Source organism: Elephas maximus, chromosome 25 (genome assembly GCF_024166365.1).
Source record: "Elephas maximus indicus isolate mEleMax1 chromosome 25, mEleMax1 primary haplotype, whole genome shotgun sequence".
NCBI lineage: Eukaryota > Metazoa > Chordata > Mammalia > Proboscidea > Elephantidae > Elephas > Elephas maximus.
Window position 1 is genome coordinate 65939290 of NC_064843.1, and position 21158 is coordinate 65960447.

At 44.6% G+C, this 21158-nt stretch overlaps 2 protein-coding genes across 2 annotated transcripts; one reads left to right on the top strand and one right to left on the bottom strand.

Annotated features, from left to right (window-relative positions):
- Positions 1-5392: 5392 nt before the first annotated feature.
- On the top strand, positions 5393-9710 carry CSTL1 (cystatin like 1). Its single transcript, XM_049869155.1, has 3 exons — positions 5393-5611; positions 8779-8892; positions 9618-9710. The coding sequence occupies exons 1-3, from the start codon at positions 5393-5395 to the stop codon at positions 9708-9710; spliced, it is 426 nt and encodes a 141-aa protein (XP_049725112.1).
- A 7040-nt stretch (positions 9711-16750) lies between these two features.
- On the bottom strand, positions 16751-20024 carry CST11 (cystatin 11). The gene is made up of 3 exons (XM_049869156.1): positions 19800-20024; positions 19019-19123; positions 16751-16839 (listed from the first exon to the last, which is right to left on the bottom strand). Exons 1-3 carry the CDS (start codon positions 20022-20024, stop codon positions 16756-16758), a joined length of 414 nt encoding a protein of 137 aa, XP_049725113.1. The 3' UTR covers positions 16751-16755.
- Between the last annotated feature and the right edge of the window lie 1134 nt (positions 20025-21158).

The window sequence follows — 21158 nt, forward strand, 5'->3', positions numbered from 1 at the left end:
AATTTCAGGGCGTCAGCTCCAGGGGAAGGCTTTCTCTCTCTGTCAGCTCTGGAGGAAAGTGTGTTCTTCTCTTTTGGTTTTCTATCTCCAGGTCTTTGCACATTTCATTATAATACTTTGTCTTCTCGAGCCATCCTTTGAAATCTCTTCAGCTCTTTTACTTAATCATATCTTCCATTTGCTTTAGCTACTCTATGTTCAAAAGCAAGTTTCAGAGTCTCTTTTGACATCATTTTGGTGTTTTCTTTCTTTCCTGACTTTTTAATGACCTCTTGCTTTTCTCGTGAATGACGTCCCTGGTGTCATCCCACAACTCATCTGATCTTTCATCATTAGTGTTCAATGAGTCAAATCTATTTTTGAGTTAGTCTCTAAATTCAGGTGGAATATATTCAAGGTCGTACTTTGGCTCTTGTGGATTTGTTCTAATTTTCTTCAACTTCAACTTAAACTCGCACGTGAGCAATTGATGGTCTCTTCTACAGTTGGACCCTGGCCTCGTTCTGACTGACGATACTGAGCTTTACCATCATCTCTTTCCACGGATGTAGTCAATTTGAATCCTGTGTATTCCATCTGGCATTTGGCGAGGTCCAGGTGTAGAGTTGCCATTCATGTTGTTGAAAACGGTACTTGCAATGAAGAAGTCATTGGTCTTGCAAAATTCTCTCATGCAATCCCTGGCATTGTTTCTATCACCAAGCCATATTTTCCAACTACCAATCCTTCTTTGTTTCCAACTTTTGCATTCCAATCACCAGTAATTCTCAATGTATCTTGATTGCATGTTTGATCAATTTCAGACTGCAGAAGTTGGTAAAAATATTCAATTTCTTCATCTTTGGCTTTAGTGGTTGGTGTGTAAATTTGAATAATAGTCGTATTAACTGGTCTTCCTTGTAGATGTATGGATATTACCCTATCACTGACAACATTGTACTTCAGGACAGATCTTGAAACGTTCTTTTTGAGGATGAATGCAGCACCATTCTTCTTCAATTTGTCATTCCTGGCATAGTAGACCATATGATTGTCCAATTCAAAATGGCTAATACCAGTCCATTTCAGGGCAATAATGCCTGGGATATCAATGTTTATTCGATGTTCGTTTTTGACAACTTCCAATTTTCCTAGGTTCATATTTCATACGTTCCATATTCCTTTTATTAATGGATGTTTACTGCTGTTTCTTATTTTTGAGTATACCACATTGGCAAATGAAGGCCCTGAAAGGTTGACTCCATCCACATCATTAAGGTTGATTCTCCTTTGAGGAGGCAGCTCTTCCCCAGTGGTATTTTGACTGCCTTCCAAAAAAAAAAAAAAATTTTTTTTTTTTTCCCAACCTGAGGGGCTCATCTTCGGGCGCTGTGTCAGACAATGCTCTGCTGCTGTTCTTAAGGCTTTCACTAGCCAATCTTTTCAGAAGTAGACCATCGGGTCCTTCTTCCTAGTCTGGCTTTTAGTCTGGAAGCTCAGCTGAAACCTGTCCACCAAGGGCGATCCTGCTTGTATTTGAAATACAGGTGGCAAAGCTTCCCGTATCAACACCCAAGCCACCATAGTATGACAAACTAACAGACACGTGGTGGACTACATATATATGTACATAAAAAATATACAAATCATAAAAATGTACTCCAGTTATGAAGAAGAGTTAGATGACACTGGCATTTTGTCAGTTGTTGAAGTGTCTTATTTATCTAGTGCTGCTGTAACAGAAGTACCACAACTGTATGGTTTTTACAAACAGAAATTTATTTTCTCGTAGTGTAGGAGCCTAGAAGTGCAAATTCAGAATGCTGGCTCTAGGGGAAGGCTTTCTCTCTCTGTCGGCTCTGGAGGAAGGCCCTTGTCTCCTTATCTTACCCTTTCCTGTTTCTTGGAGATCTCCATGTGTCTTGGCTTCTATTTTTCCCCATGTCTCCCCTGCTGGCTTGTTTAATCTCTTTTAAAAAAAATTTTCTTTTTACACCTCAAAAAAGATTCACCCTACACTGATCTTACATCATTAACATAAAAAAGACAACCATTCTCTAATGGGATTATAACCACAGGCATAAAGTTTAGGATTTACAACACATTTTATTTGGGGGACGTCATTCAACCCGTAACAGGAAGGTTCCGCATTATCTGGATTATCCCTACGAACGGAGGTGGTGTTTCTAGTCAGAAGATTAGTGAGAGTTGTCTGTATGGCCCTTTTCTTTTTTTCTTCGTATTTTCATGGTACCATCTCACTGCTTCCCAAATCTGCCTATTGACTTTAGCAAGGTGATCAGCATTTGGGTCCTTGTTTTCAAACAACTGAAGCCTCTAATTTAGTTTAGAAAAAAATCCAGCTAATCCTTTCGGTGTAAAATTTTTTGACAACTTCTCTCTTTCCTCTTCCTTGTTATTTCTATCTTTTTCAGCATTTCTTTTTTCTTCAAAATCCATAAAGTCCTGATCTGTCAATTTCCCTTCTTCGTGATCTATGAGCTGTTCCATGTCGGTGACATCGAGTTCTAAATTCAGCATTCCTGCCACATGGACAATTTTCCCACTGATCTCTTCCATCATACCATCCTGATTGAATGCTTAGAGTGTGTTCATGTAACTCAGAATTTTTTCCATATCCCCAGTATGCATTTTCCTGTAACTTCCTCCCAGGAAGATGCAACGTTTCAGATACACCCAAAGAATATCATAATTCTTCTAGAAATTTCATAATATTACCGTACGCCCATCTGCTTCAGCTATTTCCTGAGCAAATGTAGTCCATAGGTAGTATGCTTTGGAAGTGGCAATTGCACCTTGGTCCATAGGCTGAACCATAGCTGTGTGTCGGAAGGTAAAGATACCACTGTTACATCTTGATTTAAATTGCCTATCCTGGGCATTATCAAGTGACAGCTGTTGGGTGCTTGTGAAATTCAATTGTTACATATCGTTAGAGTTGAACATTGCCCAACTTTCTATTCCCTATGACTTCTGACTCTGACACTGACGCCTGCTTCATTGTAGACCAGGCCATAGCCTGCTATATGGCAGTGTTTCGAAATATAAATCATAACACTGAACATTTGTAAACGAATAATTTCTTTTATAAGGATCAGCACAAAACTGGTTCCTACGAGGCAGAGGTTAAAGATGTCCCAAATGTTCAACTTTTTCAAGCTGCTGTACCATTCTATCATCTCTAACACCAGCTACTCCCTCTCCTCTCAGTACTTTCCCTTCCATCTTTGGGCTCCCTAATTTGCTTCAATGTCTCACAGAACTCAGGAACCAAACCATATAAAGGAAATGGCTCATGTGGTTGTGGAGGTTGGCAAGTCCCAAATTCGTGAGTTAGGCACAGGCTTCCCTCTACCCATGTGGCTGTAGGGGCTGACGAACCAAAACAGGCAGCTCAGACCACAGGCTGCTGGCTCACAAGGCTGTGGAAGCTGGTGAACCAGGTCACATGATAGGCTGCTGGCCTAAGGGGCTGGGGAGGCAGGCAAATCCCAGAATTGGCAGGTCAGACAGCAGGACTTTGGAGAGGTCAAATGATCATGAACCAAACTCGGGATCCAGATGCAGAGAGAGAGAGAGCCTCACCAGGACAGACATATATATCTTAGATGCAGGCCACACCCCAGGGAAGGGTATGACTTGGGTAAGGGTGAGGCTTGAGTCACACCCTCCTGCAAGCCTGCAACCCAAGACACACCTTACACCAATCCTGCCTCATCAACATGTACAGGTCAGGATCCACAACACGTAAAATGGAGGACAACAATACCAGGAACCATGCTGCAGCCAAGTTGGCACATAACCATCGCAGGTTCCATATACCTATACCTTATTTGCATAGTCCCACTCAATCATTGTGTGTGAGTCACAAAGACCACGGCTAGAAGGGCCGTAGTAAGTAATTCATGGCACCGCAATCTGCAAGTGAATCTCTGAGGATGATAACATGAGCAAATTACATGCTGCAACACTGTATGTAGTCCATATTACTAACAATAAAGTGTACAAAAAAGACAGTCGTAACTTCAGTTTTTTGTAAGTTCAGGATTACCTGTATATACTTTACAATGAAACTCTTACAGCCCAGGCTAAGGCTCATTTTCATGAACCCGCTGAACATGGATGGAGGCTCAGTGTTTTCCATGGCTGCCATCTCCAGAGATAGGCAGGCTTCGAGGGTCAGGGGGAGGATGCCACGGTGGGTCCCAGCGAGATTTTCATGATGGAGAGCAGTACAGCTGGGATTTGAACACAGGACAGTCGGATTCTAGAGCTTTTGCCTCCTTAGCTGTATTGTACTGCTTCTCACAGACCAATGTCTTAGTTATTTATTTTGAACATTTTAAAACTTTCATTTTGAAATAATTTCAGACTTACAAAAAAGTTGCAAGGATAGTCTAGAGTATTTTCATATACCCTTTACCTAGCTTTCCTTAACGTTAACATCTTACATAAACACGGCAAAACTAGGAAGTTAACATTCAGACAGTACTGTTCACTGACCTACAGTCTTTATCCACATATTATCAGTTGTCCCACAAATGTTCTTTTTCTGGAACAGGATCCCATCCAGGATCCTGACTTAGCAAGTGTTTTAAAAATAGAGAGTTTTATGGGTTTTTGGGTGCAGGTGGCCCTGAAACTTCAGGGGCCTGCCGGATTAATTTCTGAGTAAGCATCACACCTTATTCCTTCCTCACAGGGTAGCTGGGATTACCTCACAAAGCTCCTTTAGGGTCACACCAAGGCAGCAAGAGCTGGTGCCAGGGCATTCAGGTACAGTGGGATCTAGCAGACAGAACTCTGTGGTGAGGAGGCAGCAGGTGAGTAGGGAACCCACCTCTAGAGGAAGCACAAAGAACAGTCGACGGCTTAGTTAAACAGCAGGCACATACGGCAGGTAAGCTGAATGTACCAAACCTGCTCATTTCCTGACTCCCTCAACCTCAGTTCAGGTCTTACCTTCCCTTGTGCCCCCACTGAGGCCCACAGTGGCTCTCCTTCATCACACCAGATCCTAAGGCCTAGCAGTGTGAAGGCCTGCTCGGTGGCTTTCTTCCCTGGTAGGTGTGAAGGCAGGGAACGGGCCTTGTCCATTCTGGAAGATGTTTATGAATTCTGCTGGCCTGGATCACCAAAGAACTGGGTGGGCAAGACTGAGAGTGGGCTGGGAAGCCAGTCAGGGAGACTGGGATGGCTTGCCCTCCCATGAAACCATGGGTGGGGCCTTAGAAGACCAGGTTCAGTCTTAAATTTCTGTTTAAATGTAGGTAGGCCGTGTCCTGGGAAAGCCTGTGTGGACGAGGGCTGCGGTGGAGAAAGGGCGAGCCACTGCCTGGCACCCCCCACCCTGGAAGGGGAAGCTGGTTAGGAAGCTTCTGAGGCCACGGAGATGAGGGTTGGATGCTGGATGAACCCCCTGCTGCTACTGGTTGCCCTGGTCCTGGCAGCCAAGCTGGGCCATTTCCAAAGGTGGGAGGGCTTCGTGGAGAAGCCCATGAGCAAGCAAAACATGAATGGAACCCTCGATTTCTTAATTCAGAGCTACAACAACGTCAGCAATGACACCTACTTATTTGCAATCGACAAGTTACTTCGAACTCAGGTTCAGGTGTGTGCCTTAGTTTCCCTGTTTGTGCCCACTGGGACACATAGGGCTCCCAGTGTGGTCCCAGGGAGTACCAAGTGGGGAGAAGCGTAGCTCGGGGTGGGTATCATTTGGAGTTGTGCAGACCCATGCTTTAGCCAGGCTTCCTCAACGCTGGTCCAAAGGCTGGAGTGAAATCCTAGCTGGCTGTTAGTCTGAAGCGAAAACGTCCCCTGAGAATCTCAACCGTCCTTCCTTGGGAAGAGCTGCCTTTTGTTCTGAAATTACGTCTTACCTCCTTTTGAAGATGCCACAGTGACAGCAAATGGCTTTGTTTCCTCTCCTGTTCTTATCTGGCAGAGTACAAACAATTCCCTGTAGGCTTGCTCCCGCCAACAGTCTTTTTTTTTTCAATGTCCAGGTTTGTGACATCTAAGACTGGGTTTTCTAACTGTTGTACAGAAAATTGGAATGATGCAGAGGTTCTTTTCTAGAGAAGAGGAGGGTGAGGGGTAGGCTTTCACCAGGTTACCTCCCCTCCTGTTTTTACAAAGCGTATCATGTGTATATTTTCTCTGGACTATATCAGTTGAAGGGTGATAGAGGAAAGAAAAATTGTTTGAAAAGCACTTTTTTGGTCCAACCTCCCCTCAAGGTTGGGTAATAAATTATACGTTGAGCCAGTTCTGATTCATGGCTACACCAGTGTGCAGAGTGAAATTGTGCTCCGTAGGGTTTTCATTGGCTGTAACCTTATGAAAAAAAAATTTTTTTTTTAACCTTATGGAAGTAGGTCACCAGGCCGTTCTTCTTCAGTGCTCTGCGTGGATTCGAACCACCAGCCTTTTGGTTAGTAGACCAGCACAAACTGTTTGCAGCACTCAGATTGAGTTTAATCAGCTGGATTTGGGGAAAATAATAATTGAATAGGGAGAAAGGGCTCTAGGTAGAGAGAAAAGCAGCTGGAACAGTAGGAACCAGCAGGGAGTGGGGGCAAAGAGGAGCAGGTGGTGTATCACAGCATTAGACCTTCTCAGCCTGTCCCTGACTCAAACAGTTATGCACTTTTGCCGCAAGATGGCGGTCTTGCTCATCTTCAGGGCCAAGAACACAAGTGATTTGGCTTCAGGGTGGCGGCTACCGGCCAAAGTGCTTGTAGGAGCTGGCTTGTTCTCTTTGATTAGTCTTCCCAAGGAAAAACCTGAGAATCCTAGGAGGACTGTCTTGTGAAATCAATCCATGATCAAGAACAGTTAATTGTAAAAGAATTGTTTATGAGCAAATTTTGATGCCATTCAGGTGGATGAGTGGACAGAACAGGTCTCCCCTTGGTAGTGGGTGACCTTGGGCAAGGCCTCTGGGCATCCCCATACCCTTTGCAGTATGATTGTTCAGTCCTAATACCTTGCAGAGTTGTGTAGGAGCAGGCATGGCGTGGACTGGGGTTTAGGCTGCAACCACCTTCTGGATTTGACGCCAGCTCCTCCTAACTGTGGGGTCTTGGCCAAGTGCCGCCACACTCTCCAGGCCTCAGTTTCCTCACCTGCAAAGTAGGGGGACTAAGAGTGAAGCACTTAGCACAGAGCTGACATATAGCTGTACTCGTGGAAATATTTGCTGTTGTTATGATTATTCCTGTTATTATTCAACAATCAAGTCTGCTAATGAATAAGAAAGCCCTTCGGACACGTTAATGCTAGTTAAGTTTATGACCAGCGTTTTAGTTCTTTGGTACAGGGTGTCCCAAAGGTTAAATTAGATCCTCGGTGTGAAAGAACATGGCTCAAGCCCTGCAAGATGCCAGCTCCCCATGGCTCCTCTTTTGGATGAAAGTGCATTTACATGGGGTGCTGTACCCTAGGTCCTTCTGACTGCAATGGGGATCTCTGTGCTGTCTGCAGGCCTAACTCCCCTAGGCCCCCTCCCAAAGTTTTCTGAGGGTGCCTTCCCCTGAGGACCGTGTGAGCGTCCTCTGCCTCTATTGCCACCCTGGACAGTACGGTCCATCTCATTTGCTTTGACTGATGACATTTGGACAAGAGCGCAGGGAAGTTCCGGGAACGTTTTATACTCACCAGTGCAGAACTCTGCAATCTGCAGAGCTCCTCAGGGAATTCAGTGAAGTTTCCAACAGGCAGCATTGACTATGAAACTACCTGTTAGAGCTTCGTTTATGGGTGTGGGACATCTGTGTCCACAGACGGGTTTCACGTTCTTAGCCCCCTCAGGGCCCCACAGCCTCATACCTGGACACGAACAAAAGAAGATAATCACAACCAAAGGAAACAGCCTTTAGTGTGTACTCTTCAGGCTTCCCATATTCACCACATCCCCTTTCTTCATTCCACACAGACCTTGTGAATGAACAGGCATCTTTCTCCCTGTTTTCTAGAGGAGGAAACTGAGGGTCAGGTGGAGGACTTGTCCAGGGTGACAGCGTTGTAGGGGACACAGGTGCAACTCAAGCCCGGCTCTTCTATCTCCTGTCCTGTCACTGTTCCAGCTGCGTAGTTGCTTTGGGGCACTAACACTGCCACAGACAGCGAATCCTCATGGGCTGCTAACAATGTTCCAGGCGTGTTGTTGAATTATTTTTATGCAGGTTTTCATTTAACCCACGTAACAACTGCATGAGCAGGCACCATGATTGTCTGTACTCCCTAAGTGAAGAACTGAGGCTGCTAAGGAACTTGCTCAAGGTCACAGTGGTAAAAGGGACCTCAGACCCCAATCAGATTTGAAAACTCATGTTTTGAGCTGCATTGCTAAACTGCTTCTGTCAAGTTGATTGGGAAGGAGAGAGAAGAAATGAGCGAAGGGGTGCCAGGAGAGCCAAGGGGTAAGGCCCTGGCCGTGTGCATTATGAGGGCCCTGTGTGCAGACCTGGCAGTGGTCTGTGGTTGCCAGGCAGCCAAGCCTAGCAGGTTGCCTCCCCTGTCCTGAGGGTGAACGCGAAGGGAGTGAGAAGCCTCTTGCAGTGTAGCTGCAAACCCAGTCAGAGCACAGGGCTGGGGGACCAGGGCTTGTGTGTCTCTGTGCCCGCTCCAGCCGGGAGGGAAGGAAGGAGCTGTGGCTTTGACAGGGGAGCTCTGCGAAGGAACTGTGGCTCCTGTCTCAGTCCTAGCACTCCTGGGGAGGCTCAGCAACCTGATGTTTGGAGTCAAACTTATTGTGGTGTTGCTTCCTGGTAGCTGACGACCGGAGTGGAGTATATGGTAACTGTGAAGATTAGCAGGACTGAATGCAAGAGGAAAAGCCTGAGAAATCATTCCTGCCCCCTTCAAAGCAAGAAAAATCTAAAAAAGGTATGTGGTGGGAATCATCTGAGAAGGAATTCGTGATCAAATAGGGGATAATTAAAAAAATTAAATTAAAAAAGCTATTTGGGCATAGTAGGCTTCTTAGCAGTGTGGATTGGGGGCAGGGCCAGGCACAGCCAGGGGCCACCTGGCACAATGCCATGCCCCTGGGAGGGGAAGGAAGGCAGGGCTTTTTAGTTGGGCTGTCCAGCCATGCTGTGCTGACACAGGCCTCCACTCAGTGGAGGGAAGACCAGGACTTTGAGTAACCCGGACTTCTCTGACGTGCCAGCACTACCCTCCTTGCCCTTCCAGCCCACACCCCCGGCCCTCTTCTTTGGAGCCCTGGTTCAGGTCTCTGAGGAATGTCCAGTTTCCTCTACCTCTTCCAACTCTGGCCTCCCCTTCCTGCTCTTCCCGGTCCCTCTTGATGATACCCTCACAAGGGCTGGCAGTGTCTGGGGTGTAGGCACAGGAGGACTTCACAGTTCAGCCGGCTCTTTGGCCCTGGGTCTGGTGAGGTGCAGACTCCAGACACCTGCTGCATGGCCTCAGGTGCTGACATTCCTGCTCCCCACCCACCATGTGACTGTGCACCTCCTCCCCAGATGCCCATGAGATCCAACAGTGGCTCCCCTTTACCCCAGGCATGCCTTCAGGGACAGAACAGTTTTGTTTCTCTTTGAAAAATATTTCCCCCAAAGTTGACTATTCTCTTTCTCCTTCCACAGAGTTTCATTTGTGATTTTTTGATATACACTGTGCCCTGGATGAACTATTACCAACTCTGGAACAATTCCTGTCTTGAAGGCGAAGCAAGCTAGTGCAAAGACCCTCAATTACAACCTTAGACCAGCTTGTTGTGCGCTTTCTATTAAAACATTCTAAGAACACTTTATCTCCCTCATTGGAGTCTTGATACACACTGCCCCTCAAAACTCATACACACCTACATACACACACATGCACACACACCACACCACACACACACGTACACATGCCACATGCATATACACATGCACATGCATATACACTTGCACCACACACTCTCACACTCACATGTCCACACACATTCACACACATTCGATGGTTTTTAGGGGGCTGATGCAATTGGAGCAGAAGGACCCCATAATTTTCTACTTTAGCCCACTTTTCTATAGCTCTTCTGGACCCCTGGCCTCTGGCCTGAACTAGGGACTGTCTCTTTCCTATGCACATACAACACTGTGATTCATACATTCTCTGCGAGTATCGTTGTTGTTGTTAGGAGCTGTCGAGTCAGTTCTGACTCATAGTGACCCTGTGTACGACAGAATGAGACACTGCCCGGTCCTGCACCACACTCACAGTCGTTGTTGTGCTTGAGCCCATTGTCGCAGCTATGGTGTCAGTCCATCTCATTGAGGGTCTTTTTCGCTGACCCTCTACTTTATCAAGCATGATATTGTTCTCCAGGGACTGGTCCCTCCTGATAATATGCCTAAAACATGTGAGATGTAGTCTCGCCATCCTTGCTTGTAAGGAACATTCTGGCTGTACTTCTTCCAAGACAGATTTGTTCGTTTTTCTGGCAGTCCACGGTCTATTCAATATTCTTCACCAACATCAAAATTAAAAGGAGTCAATTATTCTTTGGTCTTCCTTATTCATTGTCCAGCTTTCACATGCACATAAGGCAATTGAAAACAGCATGCCTTGGATCAGGCTCATCTTAGTCTTCAAGGTGACACCTTTGCTTTTTAACTCTTTAAAGAGGTCCTTTGCAGCAGATAGAAACCCTGGTGACACAGTGGTTAAGTGCTACGGCTGCTAACCAAAGGGTCAGCAGTTCAAATCTACCAGGCGCTCCTTGGAAACTCTATGGGGCAGTTCTACTCTGTCCTATAGGGTTGCTGTGAGTTGGAACCAACTCGACGGTACTGGGTTTGTTTTTTTGGTTTTTGCAGCAGATTTGCCCAGTGCAATGCATCTTTTAATTTCTTTACTGCTACTTCCAAGGGTGTTGATTGTGAATCCAAATAAAATGAAATCCTTGAGAACTTCGGTCTTTTCTCTGTTTATCATGATGTTGTTAATTGCAGTTGTGAGGATTTTTGTTTTCTTTATGTAGAGGTGTAATCCATACTGAAGTCTATAGTCTTTGATCTTTGTCAGTAAGTGCTCCAAGTCCTCTTCACTTTCATTTTGAAGCTTGGGATTGTTAGTCTTCTTTGTGGTTACCTTAATATTTATCCCTATTTTTCTAAGTTTAAACCTAACTTGTATCTCCCTATATTGTCTTGATTTCCTCTCCATGTGGAAGATCTATGCCTACTTTCTTTAGTCCCTCTTTGTTGATTATTGTCATCTTTTACATACTGACATCACTGATACCCTGTTTTGAGCATTTTTTAAAATCTTATTTCATTTTTTGGATTTCCCTGAGTTGATATCTTGTTTCTCTGTTCTGCGTTCTATTACTGTGTTGATAGTTGATATCTGATATTATTGATTTTCTAAGCAGAGAATTCCCTTTAGTATCTCTTGTAGTTTTGGTTTGGTTTTTGCGAATTCCCTAAACTTGTGTCTATCTGTAAATGTCATAATTTCGTCTTCATATTTGAGAGACAGTTTTGCTGGATATATGATTCTTGGCTGGCATTTTTTTTCCTTCAATGCTGTATGTATGTCATCCCATTGCCTTCTTGCCTGCATGGTTTCTGCCGTGCAGTCCGAACTTATTCTTATTGATTCTCCTTGGTAAATGACTTTTCGCTCATCCCTGCTCCTCTTAAAATTCTCTCTTTATCTTTGGTTTTGGCAAGTTTGATGATAATATGTCTTGGTGACTTTCTTTGGGGATCTACCTTGTATGGGGTTTTTCGAGCATTTTGGGTAGATACCCTTTCATTTTTCACGATGTCAGGGAAGTTTTCTGCCAACAAATCTTCAAGAATTCTCTCTGTATTTTCTGTTATCCCTCCCTGTTGTGGTATTCCAATCAATTGCAAGTTATTCTTCTTGATAGAGTCCCACGTGATTGTTAGGGTTCCTTCATTTTTAAAAATTCTTTTATCTGAGTTTTTTTCAAATATATTGGTGCCAAGTGCCTCATCCTCCATGTCCCCAATTCTGTATTCCAGCTCCTTGATTCTGCTCCTCTTTCTACTGAGTTGTCTAGTTCTGTAATTTTATTGTTAATCTTCTGAATTTCGGAATGTTATCTCTCTATGGATTCTTGCAGCTTATTAAATTTTTCATTATGCTCTTGAATAATCTTTTTAATTTCTTCAACTGCTTTATCTGTGTGTCCCTTGGCTTTTTCTGTGTATTGTCTGATCTCATTCCTGATGTCTTGAAGGGTTCTGTATATTAGTCTTTTGTATTCTACATCTGGCAATTTCAGGAATACTTCTTCATCCAGGAGAGACCTTGATTCTCTGTTTTGGGAGTTGGTTGAAGCAATCATTATCTGCTTCTTTATGTGATTTGATATCAACTGCTGTCTCCAAGCCATCTGTAAGTTATTGTAATAAATTATTTTATGTTTGCTCACTGTGTCCTAGCTTCTTGCTTTGTTTTGTTTTGAGTTTTAGGCTACTAGAGTGAGCTAACTTGATTATTGGAGCCTTTGAAGTACTAATGTCCTGCTACCAGATGATTAGAGCTGTTACCAGGTATATGAGCCTAGGAGTCCATTCGCTGTTCTTGTATAGATTCAGCTCAGGTGTCCTGATAGTCGGTCACCTATGTGTGGTCTAGGCTCACACCTGCTATCTTAGAGGAGCAGTGGTAATGGTTGTATGCATTGGTTCCTGGTAGCAGCAGGGGGTCATGCTCTGAGGAAGGCAGGGTGCTGACAGCCTTCCCCCAAGTGTCAGTGAGGAAGGAGTGTTTCTGTTCTCTACAGTGGTCTGTTGGGTGGGCTTTGCAGCTGTACCTCAGTCACCCAATGCTTGTACTTGTAAAGATTGGTAGGCACCACTATCCTCAGACCTCTTTTGTGGGTGGCTAGGTGGCATGGATGGAGGCTCGAACCCTCAGGTCCCTGGTGTGGGTAGGTGAGGGCCCTTATTAATAGGCAGACCTCTTCACTTTCAGCAAACAAGGTTGTGTCACCTGCAGAGTACACAATCTGCGAGTATTAGGGGTCCTCAAGACCAAACCCAAGTTCAGTGATTCACTAGGGAAACTCACAACTTTCATTCTTATAGCTAAGATTTATTACAGCAAAAGAACACAAAGCAAAATCAGCAAAGAGAAATGGCACATGGAGCGAAGTACAGAGGAAGCCAGGAGCAAGCTTCCAAGAGTCCACTCCTGGTAGAGTCACACAACGTGAAGTGTAGTCAACTGGTGAAGCTCATTAGAGATTCAGCACTCAAGGCTGGTCATGTAGGCACCCTCTGCCTGGTCCATACCAAGATTACAGACCCTCAAAAGAAAAGCAAGTGTTCAGCATAAACCACATTGTTTGTATAAACAGTTTAGGCACAGTGCACCACTCTTATAATTTAGAGAACATTTTATATCAGTGTAGGAACTGTTTATGATTTGAATTCCCAGACTCTAGCCAAGGCCAACCTTGCAGATGGGCCTATCCCAGGACAGTGGCCTCTGGCCTACTGTGTCACTCTCCTCTGTACCGTCAGCTATTTAGCCTCCTATTACTCATTGCTGGCGGAAGGAGGCCTATGGCTCATGCCCTCACATGACTCAAAGCTGAGCAGAGAAGGTGAGCATTAGAACAGACCTGGGGAGAGGAAGTAGGCTGCTATATTAGTAGCAGATAAAATAGACTTCAGAGCGAAGAAAATGACCAGGGACAGAGAGGGATATTACATAATGACAGAGCCATTCTGGAAAATAGTTTGGCAGCTTCTTTTAAAAAAAAGAAAACAACTAAACTAAATATACACTTGACCGTATGACCCAGAAATTTCACTTCTGGATGTTTATCACAGAGAAATGAAAAGTTATGTCCATGCAAAACCTGCACACAATTCTTCATATAAGCTTTATTTGTAATAGCCCAAAACTGAAAACAACATGACCAAAACAAGTGAGGAGTTAAACGGTGGTGCATCTATACTATGGGATTCCACTCAGCAATAAAAAGGAACAAACTGTTGATACATGCAAAAACCTGGATGGGTCTCCAGGGCATTAGGGCCAATCACAATGTGTATGAGTCCATATGACATTCTCAAGCTGGAAATATTATAGAGATGGAGAACAAATTAGTGATTACCAGGGCTAGAGATGTCGTGGGGTGGGAAGGGGCAGCACAATGGAGATCTATATGGTGATGGAATAGTCCTGTACCGTGATTTATTACACAAACCTACCTGTGTGATAAAATCATGTAGATCTACCCATACACTTCGTTTCAATGTCAACTTCCTGGTTGTGATTCCTTTCTATAGTTATGTAAGATATAACCATTGTGGAAACTGGACTAAGGATATAGGAGGCCTCTCTATACTGGAAAATAGTTTGGCAGTTTCTTAAAAACTTTGTAACTTCCTGTGAATCTATAATTATTTCAACGTAAAAAATTAAAAGAACAAAACATTGGATCCAACAGATTAATAGGCACAAACATTCTGCCTTCCCTTTTTCTCTCCCTCGGATAATAATAACTTCCTCAAAGAAAAAAAAGTCAAAATACCAGAAGAGTGTTGCATGCTGATTAATATTGCATATCTGCTACAGTTAGACCCCGACATGATGTATTCAAGTTACGACGAACCTCACTTACGACAGTCTGTTTTTTTGTGTGTGTGTGTGCATCTTTAATAATGTATAGTACATACAATGTTGCAGTGTGTAAAAGGACCACACAGACAACTCTCAATAATTTTCTGACTATAAATGCCATCCCCATTCCCAGGGATAATCCAGATGACTCAGAACCTTCCACAAGTGGAGTTATTACCGCAACTGACAAAATGCCAATGTCATCCACTTTTTTTAAGGACATGTGTCTTTTTTATGTATGTATACATTAAAACATATCTGTAAGTTTTTATGTTATGTTTCCAACCCTCAAAGACAAAGACTTGATTTATAAAGGTACTGAGAATACGAGGCAATAATAGTGAAAACTAAAAAAAAAAAAAAAAAAAAAATTAGGTATTCCACTTACATCAGAACCAACTTGTGATGGAGTCATCAGAACGGAACCCCATCAAGTCAGGGACTACCTGTACTGCCTGTATTCCTACCAAGAGTTAACATTTATTTGAGTACCTGCGTTGTGCTAAGCAAATTACATGCATTATCATCATTAATCCTTACAACTACCCCAGGAAGTCAGTATTGTTATTATCAATTAAAGAGGAAACTGTAGGTTAGCACTTACAAAGGTGGTGGGTGGAGGGGAATCCCACCTGAGCCCCACCTGAAATAGGGCCCTGAGCACACCAAAACCTTGGTAGGAAGAGTAGAAGCCACACACAAAAAATTTCTTTCACAGCTCCTAGCCATCTTCAGTGGTGGAGACTTGTGGTTCCTGTCCATCTCAGTTCACTGTTCATAGTGTAAGGAGTATCCTGTCAGTGCTCTGCCTGTATCCTCTCAGGTCTTACCCTTTCTGTATATGTCATCTTCCTTCCAAATGCCAGCACCTGGACCCTCTGCTGAGGGCACTCTTTGGCTGCTTGCTATGCCCTGGAGTCACCCATCCCAGGAATTCCAGGGTGTAATGCCCTCTAAGAGGAGGTACTCTCAGCCAATAACTGAGTGGAAGTGTTTGTTAAACACCCCAGCTCCCTTTCTCTTCAGGCGTATGCTGTGTATGTGTATGTGTGCATGTATGTATGTGTGTGTGTGTATTGTCCTTAGAGTTCTCCAGTGGCATTAAACTCCAGGGCTTTTGCCTGAGCTCCTGGGGATGAGATCTTCTTCTCCTCCTGGATGTGAAGGAGGACAGACGTGGCCCAGTTAGCTGCTGGCAGCCACCTTGAGACCATGTGGAAGAAGTGGGTGAGAGATGACCTGGTGATATTGTTTAAAATCCTGAACCAAGATGCTGGGGTGTGGGGGTGCTTATTCTCCACTGCTGGTGCTGCCATCCATGAAAAAGAGTTCCTTTAACATAGCATTCCTGGCCTCTCATCCTCAACCATTCTCCTCCTGGAGCACTTAAATCCGATTGGTATAGTTAGGAAGAATAAACTGGGCATTGCAGCCCAGGTCCTCCTCCTTCCTGCAGAGGGCACAAGTTTTCTTTTGTTCCTCCCAGAGAGGAATCCCTTGGTGCAGAAACCTTCCCTGGTCCAATATTGCTGGTGCGTGGGGGTGTAAGTCTGATTCTTGGGTTTGGTATTAGAAAGAGCACTAGTCTGCAAATATAAGGCACACCCCTCAGCCTAGTCTTCATCAGTAACAAAGGCCCTCATCTCTGAATTTTTTTGTATTATTTCTTCTCATTTTAGGCATTAATCGAGGAAGGGGTTACTCTACTGGGCCCCTTCAGGGATACATTATGGGCCATACTTGCAAATATCTCTTGGCTGTTCAGCTAAGTTTGAGCCTCTTCCCTTCCCTTCTCTCCCTTCTCTTTGTCTTCTTATTTTAAAATCTAAAGAATCCTACTTGATATGAGGATGGGGCTGTAGTTCTATTCACATGCAGATGTAGGTTATAAGCCCAAGAATTATTCATGTCACCTCATTTGGATTCCAAAACTGCCCTGGCTCAGAGAACCTTCAGGTTAAATTATGATGAACTGTAGTATTTGGAAAAAAGAAAAAGAAAGGATGGAATCAAAACCATGAAGAACATTATGAGAACAGGTCAAAGACGTTTATTGTCTACAGTCCATGTGGTCTGCTCACTGCAGGGCCCTCTCAAGCATGGTGGCCATAGGTGTGTGCTCCAGGATACCTAGGCATCGGTGCAGTTTCTGCTCAGAATTTTGTACTTTCCAAACCAAGGTATGACAAACACTGAGAAGAAGCACTTGATTTGCTAAAAAACAAATGAAACAAAACAAAAACGACAATAGAAACAATATTTAAAATAGAGCAAGTTACATTTAAAAGTGAAAGAAGAGGGTGTAAGACAAGGAAATGACACCGACATCTCACCACCCTTCAGTTCAGATTTGGTTTGATCTTTATTTTGATTTAAGTCACGCAATTATCAAACTTATGGGATCGTTCCAGAAAATGTCTTTGTTTGTGGTCAGATTTGGAAAGTAGAAATAAAGTGCCTTCCCCCATTCCATGGATTCACCATGGAAACGACTGGTTCTTTTCTCCTATTTCATCTTTATTCATGTGTTCTTTACTTCACACTTTTACTTTCTCTGCCTCTACTGGACCCATCCATCCATTCTTTCAAAAATCCATCCATCCATCCATCCACCCATTATCCATCCTTCCATCTACCCATCTAGCCTTTCAAAAATCCTTCCATGCATTCACCCATCCTTCCATCCATCCATCTCCATCCAGCCATCATCCATCCATCTGTCCATCTATCCACCCATCCATGCACCTGTCCATGCATCTGTCCATATATCTGTCCATGCATCCATCCATCCACACGTCCATACATCCAGGCATCCATCCATGTGTCCATGCGTCCATCCGTCCATCCATCTGTTCATGCATCTGTCCATGTATCATCCATGCATTCATCCATACATCCGTCCACCCATCTGTCCGTGCATCCATCCATCTTTCCTTTCCTTCCTTCCTCCATCCATCCATCACATTCTCTGTCTCCTTTCTCTATGCTCTCCCAAAATTTTCCTTATTGCCTTTTTCTCCCATAATAAAAAAATCAATACTGTAAATATATTTTGCATATTATCCATTAACACTTCTTAGTGTTACCTCTAAAGGACTCTGAGATGTTTACCTCTCTGATTTTGTTGTCCTGTTCTTCATTTGAAACGCCTGGGTAGGAGTGGGAGGCTTAAGTATTTACATTTCTCTTAAGATAAACAAAACTAACGCCATCAATTCAACCTCCTAAGTCAATAAAAAAAAGTCAATAAATTCCTTTAATTTTAATTTACTGTGACCTTGAATTATTTTTTTTTAGAGACTTCATGATCTTATCCAGGGAAGAACCAAAAAGGCCTATCTTGCTAGATTTCAAGGAATCATCCATGCAGACAGTGAAGAGGGAGCCCAAAGATGGTCATGGTGCTGTGTTGGGAAGACCCAGGCTACTAGCACTAGGGTGACCACATATATAAACCATTGTAAGCAAAAGAAGATGTTATCAATGATTACACGAAAAAGCTGGGCATAAGTCAATGGTATTCCAGGCAAGGCGGGACATATGTCATCCTAGTTTGAAATTGTTTGGGTAAAGTGAATTGACTCGTACAGCTGCTAGGATCTTAGGCCTCCAAAAGCTGCCTCTACATATGGTAACCTCCCTGACTGTGCACACTGCAGGAGTACTGCTGGGGGCCAGGTTCTGGCAAACCCCCCTCCAAGTGTCAACACTCAGATGGGAATAAAGCAGGTAGGGGACTAGGCTGCATTGGGGAAGGGCACCACAGCAGATCACACACATGTGGGTTTGCCTACCTATCCCCACCAGGAGTTGGATGATTTCTGGACTTATTTTCTCACCTCCTCCTCCTCCTGCAGTCACTTCCATATGGAAGGAGCAGAGGGCAGGAGTCCAGGGTTGTCTGTCCTATCCAGGCTGATATTCGGATATTCAGTTGGGCATGCCAGAAGGTCCACTGGCTGTCCCCTTGCAACTCGGTCACCTCAGCTCTTCCTTCTGAACTTTCCTCCTCACAATCCTTCCAGCAATAAATCAGCAACGCTGGCTAGGCAGGGCCTCAATCAGTCTCACTTTCACCTTCACTTTTCCTCTTCAGAGAAACCCTGGTGGCATAGTGGTTAAGAGCTACAGCTGGTAACAAAAAGGTCAGCAGTTTGAATCCACCAGGTGCTCTTTGGAAACTCTATGGGGTCAGTTCTACTCTTTCCTGTAGGGTTGCTATGAGTTGGAATCGACTCGACAGCAATGGGTCTTTTTTTTTTTTTAATCCACACATTTGTTTTAAGTGGAACTTAAAAAATCCCAAATAATGGTACTGCACCTCATCCTAGAACCACAGGAAAACCCACTGAAAAAATGAGTTGTTTTTAAATTGGTATACTTTCCCCACTACCTTGTAAAGCTTTCCTTCCTGAAATTTACAGTTCTTGGTCTCTGACTTTTGACACGTGGTCCTTCTCATCTCAATGTTCATGTGATACTCCATGTGGTCACTAATCTGTGGGTCGAAAGGACAAAGAGATAAAACATGCCTTCTTTTCCCTTCCCTGTAGCTCTTGGTAATGGGGATCCTTTATGTGCCACATAATGGCGATAGATCCAGCCCAAAATGGCTGGTGGGCTTCTTTCTCCTCTTCTATCTGATGTCTCTGCCTCCTTTTGTCCTCTGAGGAGAACTCACCAGAAATCACCAGAAATAGATCTTTCTCCACTGGCAAAGCCACCTCTTGGATAACACGAGTGACAACTCTTTTAGGCAGGGGTTGGTAGAAGTCAGATAGTAAATATATTAGGGTTTGTGGGCCATATAGTCTCTGTCCCAACTAGTGTACTTCACTGGTATGCTGCTGAACATCTCAACACCAGCCAGGACGGGCAGTCACAACTGTAACTCTGCTGTTGTAGTGTGAAAGCCACTGGAGACAACGTACACAAATGTGTGTGGCAAGGTTCCGATGACACTATTTACCAAAGTAGGCAGCAGGCAGATTTGGCCCCTGGGCCTTAATTTGCTGACTGCTGGTCTTGGGTATCATTTAAGTAACCTCATCCACTCTAGTGAACTTGTTTCTCTTAAAATGCCCTCTTAACTTAAGTGAGGTTGAAGGCCCCTTGAGTGGGATGCCCCCATGCCCGCCGGCCTGTTGGGAGCAATGCAGCTGGCTTGTACATACCAGCCTCTTGATGTTGAGGATTCGGATGACCCGGAAGTTGTACGCGTCCTTATTCTCCTGGTTGAAGTTGCTGATCAGGAACTGTATTGTGTCCTCCACGTAGGGTTCTGTCATGGGTATTTCTTCAACTTTTAAAAAGGTTTTTTTTCTTCCTTCGTTGGTGATGGCCACCAGGGCTGCCAGCATGGCAAACAGGAGCCGCAGGGCTTGCCAGGCTCTCGCCATGGCCTCCTTGCCCTCCCAGGGGCTGGCCCTCCCTGTGTGGTGCACCTGCAGCTCTCCTTGCTTCTCCGCCCTCTCTATCTGCAGCGGCCAGCCCAAGGGAGAGAGCGGGGGACTGGCTGATGATTGGCAAGCACAAGTTCATGTCTCTCGTGCAAGCGTACACACACACACACACATTTCTTATTTTGGGGGGTGGCTTCCTCCACAACACTCTCCCTCCTGCCAGCCCAGCATCGTCTTGGCATCTGTCCACTGAGCTCACCTCAGCTGGGCTGTGGGAGTTCTGGAGGGACAGGAAGCAAGGGAGACAAGGGGAACGTCTGATCTCAGGGAACTGGAGCATGGACCGGTGACCTTGGCTGCTGCCCGGCTGCAGCAGGGGAGGGAGGAGATCTATAAGGAGGGGCTATCTGCAGAGAAAGGCCTCTCTCCCCTTACCTTGCTCATGAAGACCAATTTAGCTAAGAGCTTCCCAAAGGACAAAGTAGGGGGACCAGGTGAAAGGTGCATGAGATTCTTACTGCTGATTCCAATGACATTTGAGTGTGCCAAATTCTGAGTGAACTCAACTTGATTTACAGATGTTCTAGAGGAAGAAAAGGCAGAAAAGAAGCTGATGTGGAGGCCATGGATCTGTGTTGTGAGACGCCAAGCTTTCAGGCTAATAACTCTTGCTTTATAGGAATAAGACCCCACAGGACCTCCACACTTGGCACCTGGTGAAGACGGAACCATCATGGTGGGATTAGGATGAGCAGAGAGCTCCGCCTGGTGACACTCAGAGCTCAGCTCTTGGTTCAGTGTGTCATTGTTATAGCCTTCATATGTAGTCTCTTATGGTGCTATTTGGGAAAATGCAATGTCAAGGTGCATGTAGTGATGATTTCCTGTGATATGGGAACACAGAGCAAGATTTAGGTAAGCATAGGTAAGAGGCAGCTGGAAAGGCCAGAAGGCCTATTCCAAGTGTCATAAGATAGCCAAGCTTTGCCACACGCCTTCTTGGGGCCAGCCAGAGGGCTGACATCAAGGAAACAAGGTGCTGTCTCCTAATACCCCACAGCCCCCCCTCACAAACCCCACCCAACACCCAACAATCATATAACACCAAAACATATAGCCACACACAGACAC

What these genes read in the sequence shown, in the direction of transcription:
- CST11 (XM_049869156.1), bottom strand. Translation starts at nt 20,024, where the DNA reads ATGGCGAGAGCCTGGCAAGCCCTGCGGCTCCTGTTTGCCATGCTGGCA. An exon ending in TCCTCAACATCAAGAGGCTG is followed by an intron (nt 19,124 to 19,799) that starts GTATGTACAAGC and finishes TTCGACCCACAG; the next exon opens with ATTAGTGACCACATGGAGTA. An exon ending in AGGAAGGAAAGCTTTACAAG is followed by an intron (nt 16,840 to 19,018) that starts GTAGTGGGGAAA and finishes TTTGTTTTTTAG; the next exon opens with CAAATCAAGTGCTTCTTCTC.
- CSTL1 (XM_049869155.1), top strand. Translation starts at nt 5,393, where the DNA reads ATGAGGGTTGGATGCTGGATGAACCCCCTGCTGCTACTGGTTGCCCTG. An exon ending in TACTTCGAACTCAGGTTCAG is followed by an intron (nt 5,612 to 8,778) that starts GTGTGTGCCTTA and finishes GCTTCCTGGTAG; the next exon opens with CTGACGACCGGAGTGGAGTA. An exon ending in GCAAGAAAAATCTAAAAAAG is followed by an intron (nt 8,893 to 9,617) that starts GTATGTGGTGGG and finishes CTCCTTCCACAG; the next exon opens with AGTTTCATTTGTGATTTTTT.